Below are 26,698 nucleotides of genomic sequence, written 5' to 3'. Positions count from 1 at the left end.
CAACACTTTTGATTATTCATGTGATCATATCTGGAAAAAAAAAAAAGCTGTGGCCAAGTCAGTTTTTGGCAGCCGATCACGTTTAGTATGACACCGGCTCAAGTAATTTTGGGCCCCTGAGCAGAATTTGATTCTGGGGCCCCCTGGTGCCTCGGTGCAGGCAATACTATTGAATATTGTCAATGCTTGCTCATTCACATACGACCTACTGTAAATTTTGGAAAACACATTATCATTTGAATAAGTTGTTGCTGTGTTGCTCACATCATACCAAAGACAGCATGGCATGTTTTCAACCTTTTATGGTTTTCAATCTTAAAACATTCTAGGGTTTTTGTTCTTGAAAGGTGGCAAGGTCACAAGGTGTTAATTTTTAATTTAATATTCAAAGTGATACAGTACTAATACTGGAATAATGAACATTGAGTACTTAATTTAAAACTAAATTAACCAGCAGACAATGCATTTAATTTAAACATGCAAGGTAACCACTTTAATAGCTTTTTTGTTTAATAAATATGCAATGTCCAAAACAGCTGATTAACTGCCAAAAAAATACGATTTTTATCTAACGATAAAATAAGAAACAGCACCTCCCTATAAAAAACGGACAATATGATATAAATTAAATAATGAGGAATGATGATGTTGATGTGATGTATTTCTGGGGACCGTGCTTTCCGTTCAACCACAGTCCCGTCTTTGTGTTGTAGATCCACAAGATGACGTTCCCATCAGCATCTCATGATTGAGACTAACTCCTGCAACCCTAAATGGGCCTTATAGACACACTCAGTTGTTTTGCTCAAAAGAATAGCATTTGTGTTCCAACGGGTGGCCAAAAGGAGAAAATGACATAATCACAGTCACTACACTAACATAACAGAATAATAAGTCATAGCTGAAGTCGGACTCCTTGAAGTGTCACAACCAGGGAGAAAATGAGATCATATTTGTCACCAATTGTAGTGTTGCCCAGTTATTAAAAATATATATGAATATATATATGACCATCAAGAGCTGTTGACGGTAAAGGAACAGTGACATAGTAAACTAATATGTCTTTAAAAAATGTATGGCCTACATTGTGTCAGACAGAGAATTGATACCTCACCTTCAAATAAGGCTTTACAAGGGGAAGAACAAGAACAAAAATGAACTGCTTCTCCCCATTGTTGAAACCAGACAAAAGTACATGAATGCTGATGCTGAATGTTATTTTCTGAAAAAATAAACTTATTGTAGCAAAGCCAATTGCTACACACCACCTAGGTGGCTGCCACACTCCACCAAGGTGACTTGTATTGGACTCCTCCAGACAAAGGCCACAGGTTGTTGATGTTAAACCCAGTTTATTTGTTAGTTAGTTTTTATTTGTTTATACATGGCCTGGTGTTACATGTTGCCATCTAGGCTGGTTTAAAGGTGACATATTATACCACCAGGTGTGTGTGATTAGCAGTTACAAGCCATTTTGAAAACCTGCCTCTTCTGACATCACAAGTGGGCATGCCAACCTAGATGTGTGCTGGATAGATCAATCTACAAGCCTACCCAGTGGACTGTGGCAAATGTTGCTTATCTATCCATCATACATCTAGGCAGACGCAAGCACTTGTGATTTTCAAAATGGCTTGTAACGGCTCATCACACTCACACCTAATATGTCACCTTTAACCTGTGCACACTGATTACTCAATGTGCAACAGGTGTGCAGCCTCACCCAGCCCCAGAGTACAATCAGACTCGGTCATCCCTTGAAGCATGTAAATCCTAATATTTATTTAGGATTTTTATAGATTTCACATTTTAATTAATGATCAAGACAAATAGCATACAATATAAAAACATTGGTACTGTATGTAGCAATGTTGTAACAAGTACCACAATATTTATTTTATTAGTATGAAATAAAAAATACCTGTAGATAAACATTACACAGAATTTGTCAATACATAACAGACGTTAACATACAGCACTGTGTAAGTAGCATATCGGGTGTTCCTATTGGCTTAATAACATGATCAAACGCTCTATGAACAAAGCACCAAGTATAAAGGTGAACCTCAATACCAAAATAACAGTTAAAATGGAAAACTTGAGTTTTCCAAAAAAACACATTTGGTCCTTTACATTTCCAGCAGGCAGAGTTGACAAACTTTTATGAGATCTGCTTTCATCCCTACAAATTCACAGAATTTGTCTTTAACTGTGAATAGAACACAGAAATAAAGGTCAATGTCGGGATGCAATAGGTCAAGCCATAAGTATACAAGTGGAACAATTGACTTTTCAATTGAAAATTATGGCTTTAAATATGAAGGAAAAATAATGTCACTAAAATGCCATGGGGTATAGAAACAAATACATTCACAATACTTACCCTGAGGTTTTCGATTTCCATTGTTATATCATCATAAACATATCCTAGAAGCTCAGCTTCTGACTTCAATCCATCCAGAAAGACTGGTAGAAAAGAGAGATTACGTGACCATTTTGTCATAACATTCACTATTTATACTATTTATATATATTTATATGTTTAATAAAAAAAAGGTTGGTTTTCCTAAAGCCACAATAATATAAGAAATCCAGTGTTTAAACAATACCGGAAATGTCACTTTGTGGACACCTTATCCTTATAATACTGTCAGTGCATACATTCTTGTCAGGTTACATTTGTATAACCAAGTTTTTCATTAAAATCCGAGTCCTGGACAAACAAGTGACAAGTGTTTTCTCTACTCTTCACAATGTGAAGAGTAGAGGAAACAACAATTGTGGTTTCTTTAGATACTAACTGTAACTTTAATTACCAATCCCTTGCAGCTGCATCTCCTGACGATTCTTCAGGTACATCGGCCACACGTGTCCGTCAAAATACCCTGGTAGATCTGGGGGCGTGTACACCCTTGAGCTGCCGGAAAGCCAAATGAGATAACTTTTAGAAATAAAATGTTGAATAGAAATTTTGGGTTAACAAACCAATTTTATGTTCTACCTTTAAACATAAAACGTATATTACAACGCTGAAATGTATAGTTATAACAAATATGAATAACATTATAAAAAATATTAAATATGATTTTCTTACCATCTCCTCTTCTGACATTCATCATAAGGGATTTCCAAGAAGTATCTTTTGTTCATTAATTCATTCAAAGGCCTGTGAATCAATACAACCAGTTTTGAAAAAATCCCAATGCAGTTCTTCTTTATTATCATTTTTACCTTCTCCGTCTCTCAGGTTCATCACGTAAAACATAAGAAACAGAACATATATAGAATTAATATAATAATATATAACATAAAGCTAATTTCAATATATAGGGGGTGAAAGAGTATCCCGTCAAATGAATTGATCTCTTATGTTTTACATAAATATCCAAAGAACCAAATCCATCTATGGCGTCTCAGTTTGTTTACCTGTGGTTGAATATGAGGAAGCCCTCTACGATCAGCACAAACACCTCGGTGTGGCAAACTTCTGCTGTCGCACATGTTGAGTGGTGGTAGGACTGTGGGTCTCGCCGCCACGAGTAGATCTCCTCCATCATCTTGTCCATGTGCAGAGCATCCAGCACTGCAGGAAAAACTTCATCATTAGGGTTTGAAAATCTCTAAATGTACATTTATGTGAAAGACATCGCTATTATAAATCTTTCTATTCAACAATTAGAGTTAAAAGGGACTACGAGTAGGATTTGTACATGCATGAATGAACAGCTTGTAATTTAACTTAAAGGGGTAGTGAATCCCAATTTGTTTTTGTTTTAAACGTGGTAATGTGCCCTTTATGATAGTCAACATAATCTATGCCATTTAGTCTGAAAAAAGGGTTAAGCTTCTAGGACAATTACAGTATACGGCCACGGTGTGTGGCGCAATTCAAAACAAAAAAAGTTGTCATAACCATGATGGAGATAACACGCACCCCTCCTTCCTAGAATCTTAGCCCAAACACTTTCTCTTTTTTTATCCAAAAGCTTTCTAATTCAAGCTGAAACAGAGGACATGACACCTTCCCTGGTTTTCTCTGTTGCTTAGAACAGCTTCTGGGACGATTTATATTATATTTGAACCGGGCCGGTTTTGCTGGGAAAAAAAGGAAGAAGGGAAGAACATCTAAGTGAAGATAATGGCAGAAATGTCCATTCTTTTGACGTTTATTTACGATTATAACTTTTATTAGTTGATGATGGTCATTGTGTCAATGCACAATCTCGAGCCCGCTGCAGTTCACTTACTGGCCAAAGGGGCAATTAATGCGAATGAATTTCTGATTATTTTACACAGAACTCATTACCAATTACTTAAAGAGTAAGAGAGGCCCAAGTTTCGGCTTGAATTCAAATAATATAAGATCTTAAGCCATGCGTTTTGGGCTGAACGTTCTGAGAAGGAGGGGGGCATGTTATCCCATTGGTTATGAAAATCCACTTTAAGAATTTGACTGAGATTAATTCAAGCAAATGTTACAAATGTAGTTGTTCAATAATAATAATAATAATAATAATTTCATAATATTGTTGTTTCATATAGAACATTGTGTTCACACACTGATGCAAAATGAGGTAGGCCTACGCATGTCCCTTACGGTCATATTGTTTGAATCCATTACTGTCAACAGGTACCACGGAGTCATCCTGAAAAAGAGAGTCCACGATTACTTAAAAACATTCACAAAACATCTGGAAAATGTGTGTGTGTGTGTGTGTGTGTGTGTGTGTGTGTGTGTGTGTGTGTGTGTGTGTGTGTGTGTGTGTGTGTGTGTGTGTGAGACACTTTTTGCATTTCTAGTGGCAAACGATGTTGAGGGCCTACTTTAAAAAATGTGTCCTGTGCAACGATGCAACTGTGTGGCAGCTTCTGCTGTAGATTGGAAGCCAACGTAGACTTCCCACCATTAGTCACCCTAAATTAAACACATCATAAACGTCTTATTACCATTAGAAGACACATGCATAATTACAGCGAACGAATCATGAAAAAGGGTCGATAAAGCTCCCTTACCCGCCTATTCCAACAACTAAAGTAAGTGTATTCATTTCAGTTGACAGCAGCTGGAAATAAAATAGGAAAGATGTTGCAGCGCAGTCTCACAGTTACCACCCAGCATTATTCTATGACATAACGCCGAGTAGCTTTCGGTTCTTCTTAACGGCAAGAGAAATAGCGTTTTTCCAAGTTTCAAGAAGGGGGGTATATTTAGAAACACACATGAAGACATGTGATCGGAGGTCGCTCAGTGATTGGCCTCGCCGTCGCTGAGGTCATAGGTGGAGAGGGATGAGCAATTTGCATATAATCGCCTGGATACTTGAGTAGCCTACACAGTACACACACCACTGACTACACGCATAAAGTGTTTAACATGCCTTAATTATCTCAATCTATAGTAAACCAGTAAACCACCCAAATTCGTAAAGCATGGATGTATTATAATAACTGACCAGAAGGTATGGATGTAGGGGAAACCACTTTGAAAGTGTACCACAACACACTAGTTGGCGCATGCGTACACGACACCTTTCCGTAAACGCGAGATTTGTGTCAACTTCCTCATTGAGTGAGAAAGTGCCTTCGTTGATCGAGATCGACTCAATTCGATCGACTCACGTATATCGGGAATTTGTCATCTATAAAATGTCGAAGCCGCCGCCCAAACCGGCCAAACCAGGTGAGAATACTCGATTAAGACGTTACTTTGTGGTGCTTTTGCTAGAACGTATCCCTGTCCCTTCCGAGAGCAACACACCTTGGCAGCCATAAAAGCTGATGGGTGGAGGTGGGGGCGTCGAGGCTGGACACTTTTTCTGACATGAGTGACAAATTGTGTTCTGTTGTCAGATCTCATTAACGCGTCTATTTGCCAGCCCAGCATCATTCGCACATGCAATGAAATGGCATGGGTGCATTTAATAAGTACCGATTTACAATGTCGACCCATGGGACTTCCCGATTTAGACATCATGCATTTCGCGAGAATCCTCTATGTTGCCGAGCTGGGTGGAATATAGCATCACAAAGTGATGATGAAGCATCATCACTACTTCCTGAAGCTTAACCAACGCTTCAGTTATCCTACTCTGCACGACACACGAGGTTCCTCCTCTGCGCGTTGGGAAACAGGCTTTGCATATCTCTTACATGAGGGGAATGAACGGGGGAAGTATTAGGTCTATTAATGGGTTATCTTAGCAGATCATATAAATGGGACGGCATGAACCCTGATGATAACATGTGTATTGGCCTACATGAGTAGCTTACACATCTGATGTGGGTAACTTTGTTTAACTCTTCAAACTAGGTTGCTGCTATGAGATTTAATCATGTTGTCTGTTGCAGCATCGATGTACGTGCCAGTTACTTCATACGCAAATCGTTCGCAGACTCTGTAGCATGTTAACGTTTACAACTCTTAGGATTCAGCTCTGAGCTAAGCTGCGATTAATGTTACTGTTTGTTGTCATCTTTACCCACCTCGTTGCAGTGTGTGTGTTGTAGGTAACGCTACAGAGTGTAGCCTACTGTTCTTCATTGGATTCATTGGGTGGATTTAATAATAGCCCTTTTAATGATCTTGTAATTTCAGCTGGTTGTATTTTATTCTTTGGTCTTTTGTACATGTCAAGAGGGATGTGTGATAGAAGGCCCTTGCAGCGCAATAACTGCGGTTACAGCATGCAAGGGGATTAGAACCAACACTTAACAACAAAACCAACAAAAACAAACAAAATAGCCTACACAGACGCACAAGGGAGCCATTTAGATCTACGGGCAGAGCAAAGCTTCAGTACCAGAATGGAGCGACACTTCTAAACCTGGGCTAGTCAGCACAGGCCGCTGTGTATTCAGCGGGACATGACAGGACGTGTAGCGCAGACTTCCCCCGGCAATGTGGAACGGAGCTGGGCTTGTCCCGCCCCCTAGACAGACCCCCTGATTCCACCAACACTACTGCAGTGTGTTGGTTCTATGGGACTCTGCAGCCGTGGTGTGTCCCAACATGTGGGCTAGAATGAATAAACACTCCTGGGCTGGGCCAGGATACTGCCTGGCTACCTACTCTCCCACTCTAGAGAAGTCTTATTTATAGAGTGCAATTGTTTATAATGGCAGTTACACTTAAACCGACCAACCAAACACACCATGTAGGCCGTAACTAGGACTTCCCAACATATTTAAACGACAGCATGACTGACAATATGTGTTTCTGTATGTTTAAATTGTGATTGCTGTATTAAGTGACACAGATTACACCTGCAATGTAAACTATTTCTGCTGACATTTTCTGTTGATGGAAAATCTTGTTCTGCACAAACCAGCTCCCTTGAAAGCTGTCACACTGTGTTCAAAGGGTGTGTGAAAGCACAATTGCACTTGGATCTTGTTGCAGAGCACACATCTCTAATCTGGCTTTTATTTATTATCATATTTTATGTGCTTATAGCAGCAATTAACTTTTAGCTTTCAGTCTTGTTACAAAAAATGCAACCAAGTTATTTTTTTCTCCATGTCTTCAATGTGTGCTGGGGGACGTTCAGCATGCTACAACCACAACCAGCCACTCGTGTGGCATTCCAGACAGAGCTCCACTGCCTCCTCCACAGCATGTCATTAGAAACCCCAAGGGCAACCACCACAGTCCTAAAACAACTAGGTGTGTGTGTGTGTGTGTGTGTGTGTGTGTGTGTGTGTGTGTGTGTGTGTGTGTGTGTGTGTGTGTGTGTGTGTGTGTGTGTGTGTGTGTGTGTGTGTGTGTGTGTGTGTGTCGCGGGATTTTTGCGGCTCTTGTGGAATTCCAGACCAATGTGCAACACATTGATTAGATGGTGCTCTATATTGATCAGATTCACATTAGAGTTGGGGTTTTATTTAATGCACGTGCTGGCACGCCACTGGATTTTTGTAAGACAACTCCCAAGCCCAAGGGATTGTTAATTAGCCACAAATGTTTTCAGCTGTGTTTGTTAAGATATGCTGGATATATGTACGGGAATACACCCTTACAAAATAACAAACAACACAAGTTCCGTTGACTCGTCATTTATTTACCAGATGTTTTTATCAAAGGCGACTTGGTGAACATGGTTTACTGGACTGTGGATATTGGGGTTTGAACCCGGGTTATTTTGTACATCACTGTTGGCATTGGCATTCACCACATGCGATGTGTAGTGTCATAAGTAACTAATCAACATCTGTTTTCCTGTAGGCCAAGTAAAGGTGTTCAGAGCTATGTTCACCTTTGACCCCAGAACTGTGAGTAAAATTGTTGTAATAATGTATTTTGGTTGTGTTCATCTATTTCTGTTTCATTTCCTTCCCCAACACAGTTCTGTGTGACCTTATTGAGAAGTTATACATTGTCCTTACTCTGTGGTTATATACATAATTGTAGTGGATGAAAATTAACAGAGTTTATTCAGTCAACCATATATGGAAAACGGAATGCATTTATTGATAACTATGATAACTTGATAACTAGAACCAAAATCAATTAAAATAATTGTGCCAAATTAAATAACTGGTAAAACTGGTGAATGGGTCTTCACTTCTGCAAAAACATCACAAATAACGGTCCACGGATACATTCCGTGGCCAACATTTTTTGTTTTCTCTTTCCTTTTGGCAGCCTGATGAGCTGTACTTTGAAGAAGGAGATATATTGTACATCTCTGACACTGTAAGTTAAAACACTACAACTGCCTGCCCATGTGTCCGTATCTCTTTAGATATCTGCATTGACTGCATACAAGAGTATATATATGTTTCAAATGTCATTACAATTTCATATTTGGACCAGTTTAGGGCATATCCAATTAATTTACTACTTAATTGACTACAAAACTTGATGTGAATGTTTTATGATTATAAAATAGCACTAGCTTGACAACTTCTCTATTGAACCACCTGCTGCAAACCATGAACTGGCCAATGGAACCTGACGTGTGTGTGTCATCCTCAGAGTGACAGTCATTGGTGGAAGGGGACATGCAGGGGACGAACAGGACTCATCCCCAGTAACTACGGTGAGTAGCGAACTTGACATGAAAATGTATTTTGAAATAATGTGTGGCCATTTGTTTTCTTTCATCATTTACACGTTCTATTTGACCTCATCTACAGTTGCCGAGCAAGCTGAATCTATCGACAACCCGATGCACGAAGCAGCCAAGAGAGGCAAGAACAGAAAAGAGAGTCTGCTCCTACCTAATGTCCTTTTATCTTATTGTCCTGTTTTGTTCTGATTTGAGCCACCTGTGTGTGTGTGTGTGTGTGTGTGTGTGTGTGTGTGTGTGTGTGTGTGTGTGTGTGTGTGTGTGTGTGTGTGTGTGTGTGTGTGTGTGTGTGTGTGTGTGTGTGTGTGTGTGTGTGTGTAGGCAATCTGAGCTGGCTGCGAGAGTGTCTGGAGAACAAGGTGGGCATCAATGGACTGGACAAGGCTGGGAACACGGCCCTCTACTGGGGTTGTCACGGTGGACATAGAGGTAGGACATGGAGGTAGCCCTAGTTCTCTCAGAATACATCCTGTCTCCGAACTTGTTTGTATATCGGAACCAGACTTTGTGGCTAAGATGTCAACAGGGTGTTTGTTTGGGTCTTTAAACTCAACCCACTGTAATCAAAGCTGGGTAGCTAGCTACAAGGCGTTTCCGGTCCATTATTGGATGTATAATTGTAAGCATGTGATTAGAGGACGGTTTCTATTTTCCAGATGTGGTGGAGCTGTTGCTGGGACACCCAAACATAGAGCTCAACCAGCAGGTCTGTGTGTGTGTGTGTGTGTGTGTGTGTGTGTGTGTGTGTGTGTGTGTGTGTGTGTGTGTGTGTGTGTGTGTGTGTGTGTGTGTGTGTGTGTGTGTGTGTGTGTGTGTGTGTGTGTGAGAGATATGAGAAGCTCCTTAAATTAAAATGCTGTTAGTGGGTTTTTACTTGCAGACGATAAAGACCGCTATGTATTTACTCTGCCGTATGCTGTTTTATATCACGTGTAATACTGTTACAAGTAAGACCTAACCTGAATCCATGAGTATGTCGTCTGATATATTGGTGTGTGTTGTAGAACAAACTGGGTGACACTCCCCTGCATGCTGCAGCCTGGAAAGGATACTCTGACATCGTAGAAATGCTGCTAAACAAGGGTGAGTTTTTTTTTTCTTCACCTTGATGTTTGTCCTATTTCGTTCTCTGGAAATGCAGCTCTAGGCACTGCCCAGGGTTAGTGACTCTGTGATTGTGTGTTCCAGATTCAAGGACAGACGTCAAGAACAACGAGAACAAGCTGGCGCTGGAGATGGCCACCAACGCTCAGTGTGCCTCATTCATCAAGAGGAAACAAGGCGGCAGTATGTATATTTGGCCAGCAGGGGGCAGCCTTGTTATGAAGAAAATCAGAAAAAAATTCCAAATTCTATTTAAAAATTCAAGATTGGTCTGAAAGAAAGTCACATTAAGCCATTCCATAGAGGAATCATTCATAATTTTTATAATATTTTATTCATTATATATTATATATTAACTCATTGAAGCTCTGTTAAAGTGAATATCTTGCAGATTTCTGTTTCATTCTCTGTCGGGACACCATTGGTGCCTTATAAGTTTCCCAGAATATTAACAGATTTCATCAGTGGGCCATAGGCTCAATCCCCATTCTGTTGCCGCCTTTGGGCGAGAGACAGGCATTTATTTACAAAAGATTTCCACTTTGCATCCCTTAATAAGGATTAAAACCAAATGTAAAACTGTAATAAAATATATTATATAATATTTGAAGATACAGACTGTATTAACCGCTGCAAGCAATTTATATGAACCAGATCTGTAGTGCATTCCTTAACTCCATTTTGTGGTTGGCGTTTTCAGACATCACACGCTCGCACAGCAACGCAGAGGAGTACCTGGACGACGAAGACTCGGACTGAGGTGATCTTCCTCCGGGTCAAATGACGAGCTTGCCGTTTTGTCTTTTCCCTGACGGACCACCCCCCCCCCCCCTGATTCCCCATCCCTGTACCAGTTGTGAATATTTTCCTTCTATTCTATGTTTGTACCTCTTGCCTCCATGTTCTCTGGCCTTCTCTCTGGGTGTTTAATTCACTGTTTGACCCTTTGGTTTAGGGTGTTTTTCCATATAGAACTAGGAGTCTAGGATTCTTGGAGCTTTAGCTCTGCACACAGTGGCCCAAGGGAGGGGACAAAGCAAGCATAATCAATGTAGAAGACTCTTAACTTGAAGATACATTCCAATTATGCAGATAACTTATCGAATAAGTGCCTTATCTGGACCAGTTTACGTTAAGGTTTAAAAAAATAATAATGATCCAAAACGCAATTCAAAACATTTCCTTTGTTCAAATTCAAGTGACATTATCTTATGAATAAAGCACTGTAGCCTAACTAACATAATCTTGATTTATATTTAACTTTGGGATTTTTTTTATGCAGAATAAAATATTTTGCAACTGTCAACTCTTTGTGGCAGTGATTGGGAAAGGTTTTGATGAAAGTAATATATTGCTGATCGTCCTGCATATATGTTCTACGGGACACAATTGGATATCGTTTTGTTTTCTGTCTCTTTACAATGCATGTGTATCTTTCTTATTCTTCTAACCCAGTATTGGTTATCATCAAACTACATTATGCACTGCTTGTGTTTAGACTTGCAGTTAGATGTACCATTTATCTTTCAGTTACTCCATTCCACAATTCCTAAATGTCAGAGCTTACTGTGCTAAACATGGACTACATCTTTAGTCATTTTTGACTTGATTGAATTATGGTTCACGTTTCCAGAGTGATCGCTAAAGAAGTGCCTTTTAAAAGCATGGCGAGAGAAATTTCTTGACAGTTGTCCGTTTCTTGAAATGAATGTTAATTTGTTATCCATTTCTGCATTTTTCTATGTTTAAAATGCAATAAACGTCCTCTTTAAACAGCATGTATTAATATATATGAAGCAATATATAGTCATGGCTAGTGTAATAATTCAAGACATTCAAATTCAGTAACATGTAGTGTTTCACTGCATTGTTTCTAAAAGCACCGTAGCCAATGGGTACAACCCATGGTGCATGCCGAATGGCCTCCCTCAGATTACTGGTGATAAAGTTAGCTATTTCTCAAATTGACTGTGGCCGTGGGTCATAAATGAACAAGCAATATGAATGAGGGCTTTCACAAAAATCTTTCTTCATTTAATTAGTCAGCAATGCAGTAACCATACTTTATTTGGACTGCTTATTGTGTTCTACTTTAAAAACACAATATGATCATTTAGAAAATCCAAACTTGTCCTTTATTACAAATTCAGCATGATGACATTTCTAAGAAGGCAGAAAGGGCAAGAGAAAGATGCGGACGGAAGTACAGTGTGTTCTTGATTGGTTCAGATACAAAACATGCTACATAACTGGCAAACAAGAACATATCTGAATCATGAAAGAAAAAGACGATACTTCAAAGTGGTTTCTCGCTACAGCATATTAACCTAACCAATGTATAGACACCTATTTTGAATTTGCCTTAATTACTTTGAAATCAACTGCCTTTCTTAAACAGCTTCCTACAGCAAGATTCAACAAGATTCAAAATATTAATTATTTTCTCTCAAGCCTTTTTGTACAAGTGCAGGGCCGGGAAAAGGAAGATGATGCAAGAGGGCCTGATATATATGAACCGAGGTCTGCTATAATAAAAGACATGTATCAAGAGGTCACTATTGAGGATGGGCCTACTAAACTCATGTCCATCCCTGGCAGAAACGGATCAAGTCGCTTTCTACCCATAGCGGACAGAATACAAGACAAAGAGCTACTTTGTGTTTTTTGAAACCAGGTCATTGTTCAGATAGGAAGCCACGTTATAGGCCTAGCCAGCCAAGGACCTGAACACAGATCGGACCTAGCCACAACAATCTAGTGGCCGAATAAGTTAGCAGCTGATCAGTTAACCATGCAGATGGATATGGTGCTATAGGCAAAGCAGCTACACTGAATGCCAGCCAGCTCACACCTTTGTGTATCAATAAATACAACACACCCTCTGCTTTCCTCTTCGGTTATGGGGGGATATCCCTTCAACATTGTGTGATTTCAGGAAGCAGTTTTGATTCACTTTGATTGCCCCCCACACGGAAGTAAGCTACATATAGAAATGACAAAATGTGTGAGGCTTTCTTAGTCATTAGGGACCACACACACACACAAACACACACACGGAAAGACACAGATGGGACTCACCAAAAACAAAAAGTCAAAATTAGGTTTAACAGTAAGGAGGAATAAAGCACATTTCCTCCAGGTGTACTTCCCTGTATTCCGTAATACACACCTATCTCTGTTGTGAGTTCTCTCAATCACTGCACAAAATGATTGGAAGGGATCACTTTTGTCAAGTAGTTTTTTGGGACAGTACCTCGCCAGGATTAAACCTATCCCATGATTAACAAGGCACGGTGTGGTCGTTCAGTGGCTTTACTGGCCTGAGAAACATCACCATTTACCAAGGCCATGCCGTACAAGAAATTATGAACAAATTAGTAAATCAGAAAGAATGAAAACTAACAGCTTTCTGAGCCTTTAAGAATCCATTCGAAACAAACCAGCCCATACGATGCCCTGAATGATAAAAATTCTGAGTCGCATCAGCCATGTTCTACAGGAGATGGAATGAAACAATGACTGACACAAGGCGAACGCATATAAACTTTTGAGTTTGACGTTTGCTTGTTTTAAACCCCATTAGGACGAGACATGTCAATGAAGGCCTCAGTGCCCGGGGGTTATGTAAGATGGAGATGTAAATCTTACAGCAGTTTCCTTCTGGCTTAGAAGGATAACAAGATGAACAGGGGTTTCTCAATCAACTGAGGTGGATCTCTAAATACACAAAGGATTCAAATACAAAGTACGGCTAAAGTACACATTTTCTAAACCATTTTAGCGTCATCTGTACCACCCATTCCACATGGATCCAGACTGATAACAACAATGTCCTCTTTCGACCTCTCTGCTAAAGGGCAGCCAATCAGAAGGGGCGAAAGAAACGTGTAGTGATATGGTGAGTCTGCTACAACTCTGGGGTTGCGAGTTAAACCCACTAATGAAGTTAAGGACATTAACCAGGGAAGGTCCGGCTCTGTCATTAATACTGACAACATACTTCATAGCCATCCAACGTGTACATGCATGCACTATGAACAATACATGTAACTATTGCACATTTAGCAGCTCAGGCAGATGCTATTGCTAAGTGATTTCAACAACACCGTGAAGCTGACAAGAGTAAACTGCATTGACATAATGACACTGAATGCCGTCTCCGGCTGGGGAAAGACAGAATAATCTTTTTACAGCTATGTATTGTTGTGCATATAGTTTGTGATCAATTCTTGGCTCTTGACTGGCAGAATGTTTTTTTAACTGTATATATAAATAAGCTATCAGTTCATTAGTTTGAAGTGGACCATGACAAGTACAGTAGAGCAGGTAGTTCCTTTTGGTTTTGCCGAGATGAAAACAGGACAACTGCTGAATTTCAGTAAATATCACGTTAAACTAAAGTAAAGCATCCCAGGTGATCTTAACAGCAGCCATCTGACTGAGATTATAAATACAATGAACACAAAACCTTCCAGAACAGACACTTAAATATCTCAACTTATTTACACAAATCACACTTGAAAACAAATTGAAATTGTCAAGATGATCTACTTGAAAAGCTAAATCAAGTAAATAAAATAAAAAAATATTTAGAACTTATTTGGCATGCAACTCTTCCTCTTGGATCACTTTTGTTTTGTTTCTTTGTTTTTTGCTCCTGCTTTCAACACTAGGAGAGCGAAGCAGTGGAAAAATGGAAAAATAACTTTAGACATCAGATGTCTAGAACTTTAGAATCATGTCAAGATTTTACTAAGCTATAAGGTAGAAACAGCCACTTTACACAGTTTGAGTTTAAGATTAAGATTTTGTTATGTTTTTGCTGTTTTGCTACGAAAACGGATGTTGATAAGAGGGGAATCATTTCACTATGGCTGCGTTGGAATCATTTTATATTTACAGTCCACCTTTTAATTTCCCTTCAAAATATTTGTTCACGGTTCTGGAACTTGGTAATAAAGTTCGGAGTTTAGAGAGAAAATATGAATAAAATAATAATTCTAACAATTCAAAAGCAATCCAGGAGTCAGAGTATGGAAGAGTGAACGTACAAAGTCATTTTGTAGTCTAGAGCCTTCTTCTTCCGGCCTAAGAAAAAGATAAAACAATGGAATTATATCATCAAATAAATAAATATTCATAGAATTGTTAAAAGAAATAAAATATAACTAAATAAAATGACAGGGTACATTGGACAAGTAGTAAAAATTCCCTCCCCGAAAATAACTTCTCAATAATTTGAATTCTTTAAAGGTTTTCTTTTTTTTTTTGAAAAACAAAAATATAGATTTGTTTTCTCCATGTTCTTTGCCGTTGTTCGTTAAAAAGATTTATAGTACCAATGTTTCCACCTTGAAATATATCTGCAGCTGTACAATATGTGAATATTGTATGAATTCATGGAGAGAGAAAAAAAAAAGACACAGTAGCTCGTCAATATACATTAAAAAATGACACTTGGTTTAAAAAGGCCTATAATAAACCATATAAAAAAGGGCGATATAAAGACTGTTTCCTAATGAGCTTCTTCAAGGTTTGTCTTTTCTTCGATTGCCTGTTTTACTATCTCAGCCAACTTCAAGCGGTCTACTTTGTCCGAAAAGGCCCGTCCTGAAACAAACAACATGACATTGTGTGATTCAAAAGGGTATTAAACACTAATCTCTTTGAGTAATCACCTGACAGTTGCTTTCATTAACAAGGGATATCATAACAGATGCTGCTATAAAAGTATCCAGCTCAAAGAAAATGCTCACATGCTTCTTTCTTAGACATCACCTAGCGGCCATTATTGTTACTGAATGCATTATTGTTACTGAATGCGGAATGTGTTAAGAACCAAGCTGGAACCAAGATGGCCACCAATGAATCAAGATCCACGGGCAAACGTGTAGAGCCGCACTACCTACCGTCCCAGCTGAGCCCCTGTAGACTATCTCTCAGTAGTTTACAGTCTCTGTTGAACCTCCACGCATCGTACATGACCTGATTCAGCTTCTCATCTTCATTCTCACCTGCACATCACATCACAGTCAGCACACAAATATAAGATCACAGCAACACTCCTTTTGTTATGTACATTTACCGGTTGGATGTTAAGCAGTTTGGGTTGGATCATGGGACGTGAATAGATTTTATGCAAGGGTGTAAAACAGCGTTTTGGGAGGTCAACTGTGTTAGCAGGGTAAGTCAACTTCACCTGATGTGCACATGGGTTTGCAAAAGAAAAGACAGGGAACCGCTGCATTAGAATAGCCTGAATGTTCCCTTCACAAGAAATGCACTGATGCTTGGGTTGGTTACTGACAAACACACACTGTCCATTATCTTTTGTGGATGGCTGGTAGGTTTTATCGCTTTTAAACCATGCATCCCCTCAGTTGATGTGGTTATTCAAATTAAAATCACAAAATTTGTCTTATTGATAAATAAATAAATAAATCTTCTTTACCCCTGGCTGAGTCAAGTGCCCTCGAGAAAAGTGTGCTTTGACTGCAAAGGTTTTTCCCCATTGCATGCCTTAGGCAACGCATGCCCTTCAGTGACCGAGCGAGTGAGTCATTGTGTTATTTTTGAATGACATTCTAAAGTAATTGACAACCTGATTGCTGTAGTACGTCATACCCGCTCTAAAAAGTCCACATAAGTTACCCATGTGTATGCTTCTGTGTCTACATCAGACATTAACCATTCCAACTGTATGCTGGGCTGGGGTGTGTGTGTGTGTGTGTGTGTGTGTGTGTGTGTGTGTGTGTGTGTGTGTGTGTGTGTGTGTGTGTGTGTGTGTGTGTGTGTGTGTGTGTGTGTGTGTGTGTGTGTGTGTGTGTGTGTGTGTGTGTGTGTGTGTGTGTGTGTGTGTGTGTGTGTGTGTGTGTGTTCTTACCAGCCTGCGGTAGTATACACTGAGCGATGACGTCTCTTAGTTTTTCAAGTGCTACGTTTGAGTCTTCTCCATTCTCAGGGTCATGGATGAAGATACCGTCAGTGGGCTTGGGGCTTGAACATGTACAAGGGCAGACGAACACATGATACACAGTCCATGGAGATATCTAAAGATCAATCAAATGATAGTCCACAATATCTAATTATCCTTAAAGCTAGGGAAGGCAATTATGAGAAACTTAATTTTCAATTTTTTTTTAAGTATCAGACTTTATCAGAAAAAATACCATCACTCCCTTTTAGGCCTCTTTCTAATGACACCACCGCAAAACACGCGACTAGCCTGCTAGCTTTAGCGATAGGTTTGCCTTGACTTGTGGACGACTGTGGTCATGCTCAATGGGAGCACGGGCAGAGTGCACGCAGGTAGCCGGGTAGGTATGTAGAAAGACAGGTAGGCCATCCAATAATTTCTTTTTGGCTGAATGAATTGAATGGAAGGGCTAATTACAGCCCTGCCTACAGTCAGTTGGAGATACCATATTTCTTTCTTTTCTTTGTCTGAGCATTTGATTTACCGATTGCTGTTGCGATGTCAAGAGAATTCCAACTGATATAAGCTAAAATGCTTGTGAAATAAATGGCCTAGCCTGGACGGTCCATAACAGATTGTCCTACCCGAGCAGCTTTCGTTTCCTGAGGATTGGGTTGTTCACGGAGTTCAGAGGCTTCAGGCTGACGTTGAGATCCTGGATCCTCATGTTGGCCAACTGCTCTGCGTGCGCCTGCTGGATACCTGCTACTACCGCCTGCATGGGGTCGCGCCAAACAGACAAACTGCTTAGTGGGGGATCTGGAGTGCAGCCATTCTGGGCCCATTTTGTGAGAAATCCTCAAATTGGTTTCAGTCCAAAACAAAAGTGCTAAGAGTTTCTGTAATTTTGAAATCCATCTCCCTCACATACTTCTTGGTTTGAGCGAGACATTACACACATCCACAAGAAAGCATTCTATTTGAGGCGTTCAGCCACCTTGTCCATCATCATCTGGGCAGAGGGCAGCACGTTGTCCAGGGCCTCGGTGCAGTTGAGCCAGGGGTGAGCCAGGACTCCCTCGATGGTGAGCCGCTCCTCTGGCTTCACCTTCAGCAGCCTGGGGAGCGGCAGCACCAAGGGAATGGGGGCAAGGGGAGAGGAGATTATGCATGTGGGAGTCCTTGGGTGAAACATTAGTATAAACCAAAATATGCTGAAACCAACAAACAAAACCAAACGCCTCTCGCTGGGTTGGTCTTTTTACCCAAGCAACAGCTCCCCCAACTGACCGACGAGTCGCAGGCCGAAAGAATGTCATCGCAAACAGTGTATCCTACCGTCTTGTCGAAAAAAAAGGATAATGATGCTAATCTGCCTTCCAGATAACAGATAGACATTTACCAGAACACTTAGCTATCCAGTGCACAGAGTAAGTCATCTCTTTACAGGCAGAGAGAGGGGAAAACGCACAACAATATACGACAATTCACCATGACGTGAATAGTATACGTTCTTCCAGGTGGCAAAAGCCAAAGCATTCTCCGATGGCACCACTAGTAAACAAAAAGGAGAGGCATCAGAGAGAGTGAGCGAGGGAGTTAGAGAGAGCTACCGAGAGGGACACTCACTTGCGAACAATATCCTTGGCCATCTCTGAGATCTGGCTCCACTCGTCCTCGGGGAAGTCAAAGCTGGCCGTCATGATCTTTTTCCTCATGTCCTTGGGGATGGTGCGGCTGTGGTGCTTGGAGTAGAAGGGAGGGTAGCCGCAGAGCATCACGTAGATGATCACTCCCAGGGACCACAAGTCACAACTCTATGGAGACCAGGGGAGGAGGCGGGGAGGATAAGGCATCAGCACAGTGACAGAGTGACAGGTTGAATGAAGAAATTGGAAATAAAGTTTGGTTATGAGAAAGGGCCACCAGGGGGGACGTTGATGAGCTTCTACAGGCCATTGTTACATCACACGTGGTCGTGGAGCAGAGACCCTTTAAACATATTCAAATCGTTGGGACACTTTGTTTTGAAAGGAGTTGAGAAGGAAGGAGGCGTCACCTTATTGTAGGTATAGGGAGTGGGTGAGGTAGGTATGATTCCAGACTTCTCTTTCTGGTGTCTTCTTTGAGCCTCAAGTACCTGGGGACAAACATCCAACCATGCGTGTTAGGAGCCATGACGGCAGTGGTCACCGCGGTTACTGCAGAGCGGGCGTTGGGTTAGGGTGCGTTTGCGTGTGTGATTACCTGAGGTGCTACGTAGTACGGAGTGAACTGAGGAGTCATCAGGTCGCCCTGGTCAATCTTGGCAAAGCCAAAATCACACAACTTCACCGGCGCGTCCTGTGGTGTCGGAGAGAAAAGGACCAGAGGGTGACCACCACGGGTCGGGACGGGTCTGACCACGGCCAGACACAGACCAGCGGCCATAGGTTGGCTTCAGGGCTACGGGAGAAGCAGAGTGTCTTGTGCCTAACTTGGCCTCTTTGATGAAACCCTGGGTTCCAGGTGGAGGTCTGCCCTATAGGAGGTCCAATCTGGCACTTTGGCACAGAGAAGATTCTCAATCATGCTGTCCAAAAGGAAAGCTAGTAATGCCCTAGCAAAGTGTCTGTGTTAGTTTGTGTCTGAGTATCGTATTTTATAGTCTTTGCTTGTCTAATACAGGAACACAGTGTGTGGCCTAGTGTCCTCACGAGAGAGTTATCCTTGAAGAGCAGGTTCTCTGGCTTCAGGTCCCGGTGTGCAATATTCAGGAAGTGACAGTGTTCCAACGCCTCGCCGATCTAAACACAGAGACATGGCAGAGTAATACACTGATGCAACACGCGCACACACGCACATACATACACAAACAAATGCACGCACGCACATACTGTACCTGCTTAGTGACCTGGCTGGCCATCTTCTCTGTAAAGTGTCTGTGTTGGCTGATTCTGTGAAACAGCTCCCCCCCTTCCATCATCTCCATAACGATCAGTAGCCTTGCTCTATGAAGGAATATGGGTAGGTTACAGAGTAATTGAAATAAGAGACACACATAATCTAAGTCTAAATCTAAGAATGTGTTGAATTTGTTTTTGGATGTCTTTTGATACATTTCATCATTTGCTTTGTCTATTCTGGACACGCATATACAAACACACACACACAGATACCTTGGACTTGATTCATGGGGGAACTGGACACTGTTGGCATAAACCTCAAGGATTTGAACCACGTTTGGGTGACTAGCACACATCATGTGAAGACGGACCTGAATGGCAGATGGCAGAGTAATAAATAGAGCAAAATAGCAAAATAGATTACACTTTATCCCACCATTTATATTTAGCTATGGTTTAAGGATTTTCTGGCCATTGAATTATTTCCCTGATTTGAGTTGCAATGTTCATAAGTGAAAATGTATTGATTCAGTGAATGTCCCAAGTGTATGGCTGCCAATGTACATTCTGTACATTATGTTAACAACAATATTATGTAACAGAACAGTTAAAAGGTTCCCAAGAACATATCAAACTTTAATAGTATAGAACAGACCCAATTCTGCTGGGTCTGTCATTTCTAGACAGTGAATAATGTGTGTAATAAGGACTTGTAGTGAGAGAGTGTCCCAGGGAGGTCTGCACTGTCTGTTCTGACTGCATGACTCACAGACTGACTAATATGTAGATGGTTGACATGCTATTACCCAGAGCAAGACAGGTGAACAAACACAGGCCCACACACAGGTATACAAGGGAGAGACTGACTCAGCCATATCAATATGGATAGACAAGAGACCCAAAGAGGCAACAAACAGAAGGAAATGGGTACACGGGTATGGGAATAGGTGGGAGGAGACGTCGATAAACAAGAAGTGTGGAATTAACCTCATTCCGGGCCTTGGGGCGATCAATAAGTATCTTGAGGGCAAGGCGTTCCTGAGAGGATTTCATCACGCAAACTCTGTTGAAGAGAGAAAAATAAGACACACTTCAATCAACAGCATCATCTTCGGCGTGTTTTGCAGTATGTAGCCCTGTATTTTTTTCCCCCTTGCTTTTCCAAAAATCAACAACATTGCTGTCAAAATACTTCTCCAAACCAGTTTAACATGTTTTTGCTGACACATCTGTTTATACAGATAAGTTCTGACATTTTGTCAACATTCACATGAGCCTGTGAACCCTCTGGCCCTTAAACTCAGATTACACTATTAAAGCTCTACTACAAGGAACATCCTGTCACGGCCAAAGTTCGCCTACTGCAGAGTAACTCCGCCCATTAAGCAAGGGGGTGTGTGTGTGTGTGTGTGTGTGTGTGTGTGTGTGTGTGTGTGTGTGTGTGTGTGTGTGTGTGTGTGTGTGTGTGTGTGGTGAGCATTGACGTGTCATGAACATGTCATTATTGTGAGAGGTGAGTAAGGGTGAATCATAAAAGTGTGTCAGAGCTTTTCCCTTTTAGTCCAAACACACAATGAATCACAGCGCAGCAAGCACACAATAGAGAGGGAGGAGGAAGCGTGGGTACAAAAAGAAAATAACATTTACATGAAGGAGCAAGAAATGTTAAATCAGTGGTTAAGGGGGGTACGTGCAAGAACTAACTCATGAGGCATGAGGACTGGCTGTCTGTCCTTTCTACTTGACCTTCAGTGAGTGAAATGACAAGTGTCCTGTAGAGAATGAGAGTAAGGAGACCATACAGGAGGAGTGTGAGGTACTATGGGGAACCGATTCAACATTTATGACAAATTGACAGCGTTTACTACTCAAAATTGGGACAGTACATTGGAAGTTATTGTCCATGTCAAGGAGGAGAATACAAAAACTAACAACCGCCTTCAAGAGATAAGAGTACTGCTTAGAGAGGAATACTGATGTGAACCGTTGAACGGGGGGAAGTGTCAGGAACGTTGTTTACTTCAGTGTGAATGTAAACATACAGGTGTTGGACGTGCTCTGAGTTTAGGACTAGATAAACTGAGCTGTTGAGGGAAGTGTAAATAGATAGTCATATGTGCTCATATGCTAAGAAATGAGCTGAGGTTGGACCACAGTTACTCTTGATGTGAGGCGTTGAGACGCAATCAGTGCCCTCTTTGAGGAAAGTACATTCAAGACAGACTGTACTTTTTTTTTTGCATGTTTTCAAAATGTCAAAGCACATACAGTATGTAAAGCAGCCGTTGTGCGGCCTCTTTTAATTAGACATTAGAATTTTGCCCGCATCTGTTATGAATCGCCAGAACTGGTCTCCATAACTTCACTTAACTGTTCGCTGCTAGGAACCAAAAGTCTTGAAGTCTCCTTAAGCCCTGCACATGGCAGTTACTCATTAAAAACATTTCCACTCCCAAATTTTAGCTGCATATGTGTTGGATAAACAACTGTTGACATAGCTAAACATACTGGAATGGGTGGTCATTACTGAGATAGATTCAACAGAAGAAGCTGCAATAAAATGTGAATGAATAGTCAAGGCATCCAGATGATAGTAAATAAAGGAATTCCATTTTGAGCTTTATTCTGAAGATGTGAAGCATGGGAAGGGAGACGTTCAGGATGGACTTATGGAGGTTGTCGGCACTCTGGCTCACCTTACGGGTCCACTGATGCCAGCTCCCAGTTTTTGAGTCCAATTGATGTTGTATTCCTCCAGAATGGATGTTTCCTTGAGAGAACAGATTTTAATTAACGTTATTAAATTACAGATAAATACCAAAACAAATATGGCGCAACAAATCTCCTATGCTGTATACGTCTTTCCTACAAAGACTTGAAATAGAAAAAGTTATTAAAAGATAGATGCACTGGCTTTGAGCAATTTTGACCTATTTTGTACCCTTCAAAAAAAGAAAAAAAACAATGTTTTTCTCTTTACCCTTCAACAAAGATTAGTCTTTATCAAGAACTCACAAAACAAAGCATACGTCATACTGGACGGCCTCCAAGTTTATACAACACCGCTAACCCCTTTGCACTGAAACTAATACATAATACTGTTACTGCCCGCTGCCCAATGTTTCAGCCACTCCGGTGTCAACTGCATGGTAGCCATCCACAGTAGTGGATGGGGAAGTAGCCTGAGGTTTGTGCCCAATGACATCCTGTCTGGCCTAATTTACAGGCCAGACAGCCCCCCCCCCCACCACACCATTGCCACCCAATCCCTTCCCAAGTATTCTGATTAAGTTGTGAGTTCAAAAGGTCCAGCAGCGGCCACCCATGATCACATTATACTGCTGAGTCTGACGTTAAAGTCCAGGCGCAGATCTATGCCAGGGAGCATGTTTGTCGGTTAGCCAAATCCAGATCCTGTTGGATCAAAGTCCAACCCTGACCCTTAATACCTTTCACCAGACCACCTATTCTTTTTTTCGTATTATTCCATCAAAAATCCTACGTTTTCAGGATCAATTTGTTTTAATGAACCCCCCAGAGTCAAGGCATTGAAAAATATCAACATTATTTACACACAACTTATAGTTCCACTTCCGTCACCTGATCCAATTACGCCCAGAATTACTCACACATTTGTTTTACAATGCAAATTTAAACATTAAATCAAATCAGACTGTTACCACAAGTAGCAGAACTAATTGTGGTCCACATTCACCACACAATCAAGTGACATCACATATGGAGAATTCAAGGAGGGGTTATCAAGTTTTTGCAAAGTGCCTACTATTGGGACATTTGAAAATACATTTGATTTGCCTTTAACCACCACTGGGTCTATTGGGCTAAAGGTTGTTGTTAATACAACTTTGGAAAATGTAGTCAGCCCATATTCAAGGCAAGACATTATATAAAGGAATTACGATGCACTAATACTAATACTGACCATATAAATGTTTTACTAATGCTACTACAAAACCAAATTTGGCCATTGTCAATACGGCAGGACTTTAGATAGGGCTGCACATTAAAATTCACATTGATATATGAATCCACCTTATTGAATATTAGTATTGAAACTGCTACATGAAATATAATTGTTAACATAAATAAATGTGGAAATATATGTTAGTTATAGTAATTCCAACATAAGTATATCAATTGGGATTGTCACACTCATGTCTAATAACCAAAGATCAAAAGTAATTTGATGTGACACAATTGGGTTTTTATCAAAATAGCCAAGTTTACCTTACCTTTACCTGGCAAAGAACAGATAAGTTAGGACGATACGTCACATCCTATAGTTTAGCATCTGAGAATCCCAGAAATATAAAGTCTATAAACAATAATCTATAATACACGAATCCTCCAGAGGATGAAGTCCAATTCCGAATCAACTGTCCCAATCTCTTGTCATAATCAAGGCAGCAGAAAGTGGTTGTTCTTCATTTATAACATATATATATATATATATATATATATATATATATATATATATATATAAAACAATGCAATCATGACAGTATAGCGAGAGAGATGGCTTGGTTATTACCTTGATGAATTTGTCTGCATTATCTTCCGACATGGTTGCGTTTCACTGGTCCCTGCCGGGCTTGTCTGGCGATCTCATAGGGTTCACAATAAAAACAAACTGCTTGACGTTGACCTCTAAAAGTTTCTCTCAATAGTCCTGCCGTTATGTTCCCCAACAAGGATGCGATTACTCGTTATAGGAAACGGCCATGAGTTCCAGATAATATTCGACCGGCAAGCGACCACAGTCGGCTGCGTTTACTTGCTGAAGCCGATGTAAACGCCAACCAGCCGGTATAGTTATCCGGCCAGCTCGGCTCACAACCTCGGGTCCCGACTCGCTCTTCCGATCGTCTTGAACTCACTGCTGCGACCATGTAGAGTGCAAGAAAAGTCCTAGTACAAGCGAAATTCACCTAACCCACCACTTTTGGTGTGGCGCCGAGCAGGAATCAGAATCGTATATTTATAGCCGGTGCAATGAGGACTCCGCCACACTGCTCTGCTAACGTTGCGACTCTTGGACTAGTAGGGATACCGGCTAAATACTAGCGTTGAGCTAGAAAATAGTTTAGTGTATTGTCACGATGGATCATTGGGCACCAAATGACCCAATCGAAGCCAAAGACGTAAGGATTAAGCGTGGTTGAGTTGTTATATACGCTATATTTAGTGTAAAAAGAATCCAGGTAAAGTTACATCCTATTCAAGGCTTATATACATAGACGTGGAACGGGCTAACTCACAGTGGTGGCTAAGTTATCTAGCTAGCAGCATGCAAAACGACGCACATTAACACTTTATCGCAGTCAAAAATATGTGCCGTTACCACGACCAGGGGTACACTAAAGGCGTATTAATATCACGGCAGGAGGAGCCTTATGTACGTCAAGGTGACCAAAGAAATGCTTCTAGCGCTGGGCTACCCTGCTAGTTCTTTCATGGCTTGAGCTTCTGTTCACACACCGACTCAACACTATGCCAGAGCTGGCCGCGCCGAACGCCTGACTAAAATACTCAACTACATTGGCAATCCAGCATTTTACCTCTACGTACCTCGCTGATCTCACCCATGATCTCACCCTATGAGCTCACCTCCAAACTGAATAATTTAAACAACTACTGGGCACATTCATAAGAGTTAAACAAAGATGGATCAATGCGTAAATCTTTGGAAATGCATAATAACAATACACAACTGTAGTAGCCTACTACTACTACTACTACTACTACTACTACTACTACTACTACTACTACTACTACTAATAATAATAATAATAATAATAATAATAATAATAATAATAATAATAATAATAATAATAATAATAATAATAATAAGAAGAAGAAGAAGAAGAAGAAATAAGAAGAAGAAGAAGAAGAAGAAGAACAACAATAGATACAAATAATTCACCATTACATTTTCATCAATAATGTCAGGTTTTTTTTTTTTTTAGCTGTAAACCTTCAGAAACGGAAGGTTCTGCAGATCAGGCTGACAAATATAAAATATGTTGTTTATTATGACATTTTTGAAGAATTGAGATGACAACTTATAAAATATGTTGTTTATTATGACATTTTTGAAGAATTTAGATGACAACTTATATTATTTTGGACCAAATGACCATATCTATTATGTGATGGGAAATTATTGAAATGCTTAATTTTGAAGCATTTTAAAAACCTCCACATTGTAGAGTCGTTGTAAATAAACTTTAGACAATCCCATTCTAGGCTTCTCGCAAACTCTCCTATCTACATAAAATGTATGTTTTCATACTAATAAAATCATACGTGTACTAAATAGCAGCAGTAGCGGAGTAATTACATTTGTAGGTGTCAAGCGTTATCTATTTTGCTGATTTTAATAATATTATCATTTATACTTTGGGTATTTAAATGATCGGTTTTCAACAGTTGCATTATTGTATGCAATTGGGTATTTAGTGTTTAACACACAGCCTTTGATGCACTTGTCAACTAATTAGACATTTTAAGCATTTATTGTTTGTCAAACCCAGCTTTTTGTGTGTTTTAACTGTAAATTGTTGGACACTAGATTTGACACATTCACACACAATCACTACGGCAACGTGCGTCTCTCTGCCAGTGGGTTCGCCGGCTCACGTGGATGCTACGATACAGCCGCCGACATTTAGTGTACTTCCTGTAAATAGTGCCATGTAGTATGTCTC

General features: G+C 40.4%; 3 protein-coding genes across 3 annotated transcripts; 1 reads left to right on the top strand and 2 right to left on the bottom strand.

Annotated features, from left to right (window-relative positions):
• Window positions 1-1,460: 1,460 nt before the first annotated feature.
• Window positions 1,461-5,168, bottom strand: nmrk1 (nicotinamide riboside kinase 1). The gene is made up of 8 exons (XM_084468561.1): window positions 5,014-5,168; window positions 4,825-4,915; window positions 4,598-4,646; window positions 3,427-3,583; window positions 3,095-3,166; window positions 2,817-2,917; window positions 2,384-2,466; window positions 1,461-2,209 (listed from the first exon to the last, which is right to left on the bottom strand). Exons 1-8 carry the CDS (start codon window positions 5,046-5,048, stop codon window positions 2,183-2,185), a joined length of 615 nt encoding a protein of 204 aa, XP_084324687.1. The 5' UTR covers window positions 5,049-5,168; the 3' UTR covers window positions 1,461-2,182.
• Window positions 5,169-5,514: 346 nt separating this feature from the next.
• On the top strand, window positions 5,515-11,947 carry ostf1 (osteoclast stimulating factor 1; the record flags this gene model as incomplete). Its single annotated transcript, XM_084468553.1, has 10 exons — window positions 5,515-5,680; window positions 8,219-8,265; window positions 8,639-8,689; window positions 8,972-9,035; window positions 9,133-9,186; window positions 9,387-9,494; window positions 9,722-9,771; window positions 10,070-10,148; window positions 10,254-10,352; window positions 10,870-11,947. 10 exons carry the CDS (start codon window positions 5,515-5,517, stop codon window positions 10,926-10,928), a joined length of 777 nt encoding a protein of 258 aa, XP_084324679.1. The 3' UTR covers window positions 10,929-11,947.
• Window positions 11,948-12,241: 294 nt separating this feature from the next.
• On the bottom strand, window positions 12,242-25,459 carry mapkapk5 (MAPK activated protein kinase 5). Its single transcript, XM_084468667.1, has 14 exons — window positions 24,523-25,459; window positions 22,667-22,740; window positions 20,958-21,033; window positions 20,244-20,341; window positions 19,967-20,075; window positions 19,782-19,871; window positions 19,333-19,428; window positions 19,145-19,225; window positions 18,715-18,902; window positions 18,083-18,203; window positions 17,730-17,860; window positions 17,053-17,165; window positions 16,079-16,183; window positions 12,242-15,779 (listed from the first exon to the last, which is right to left on the bottom strand). Exons 1-14 carry the CDS (start codon window positions 24,553-24,555, stop codon window positions 15,685-15,687), a joined length of 1,410 nt encoding a protein of 469 aa, XP_084324793.1. The 5' UTR covers window positions 24,556-25,459; the 3' UTR covers window positions 12,242-15,684.
• Between the last annotated feature and the right edge of the window lie 1,239 nt (window positions 25,460-26,698).

Source organism: Micromesistius poutassou (genome assembly GCF_964030765.1).
Source record: "Micromesistius poutassou genome assembly, chromosome: 5".
Taxonomy (NCBI): domain Eukaryota; kingdom Metazoa; phylum Chordata; class Actinopteri; order Gadiformes; family Gadidae; genus Micromesistius; species Micromesistius poutassou.
Note: the sequence above shows the minus strand (reverse complement) of the source record. Positions and strands in the feature narration are given on the sequence as shown.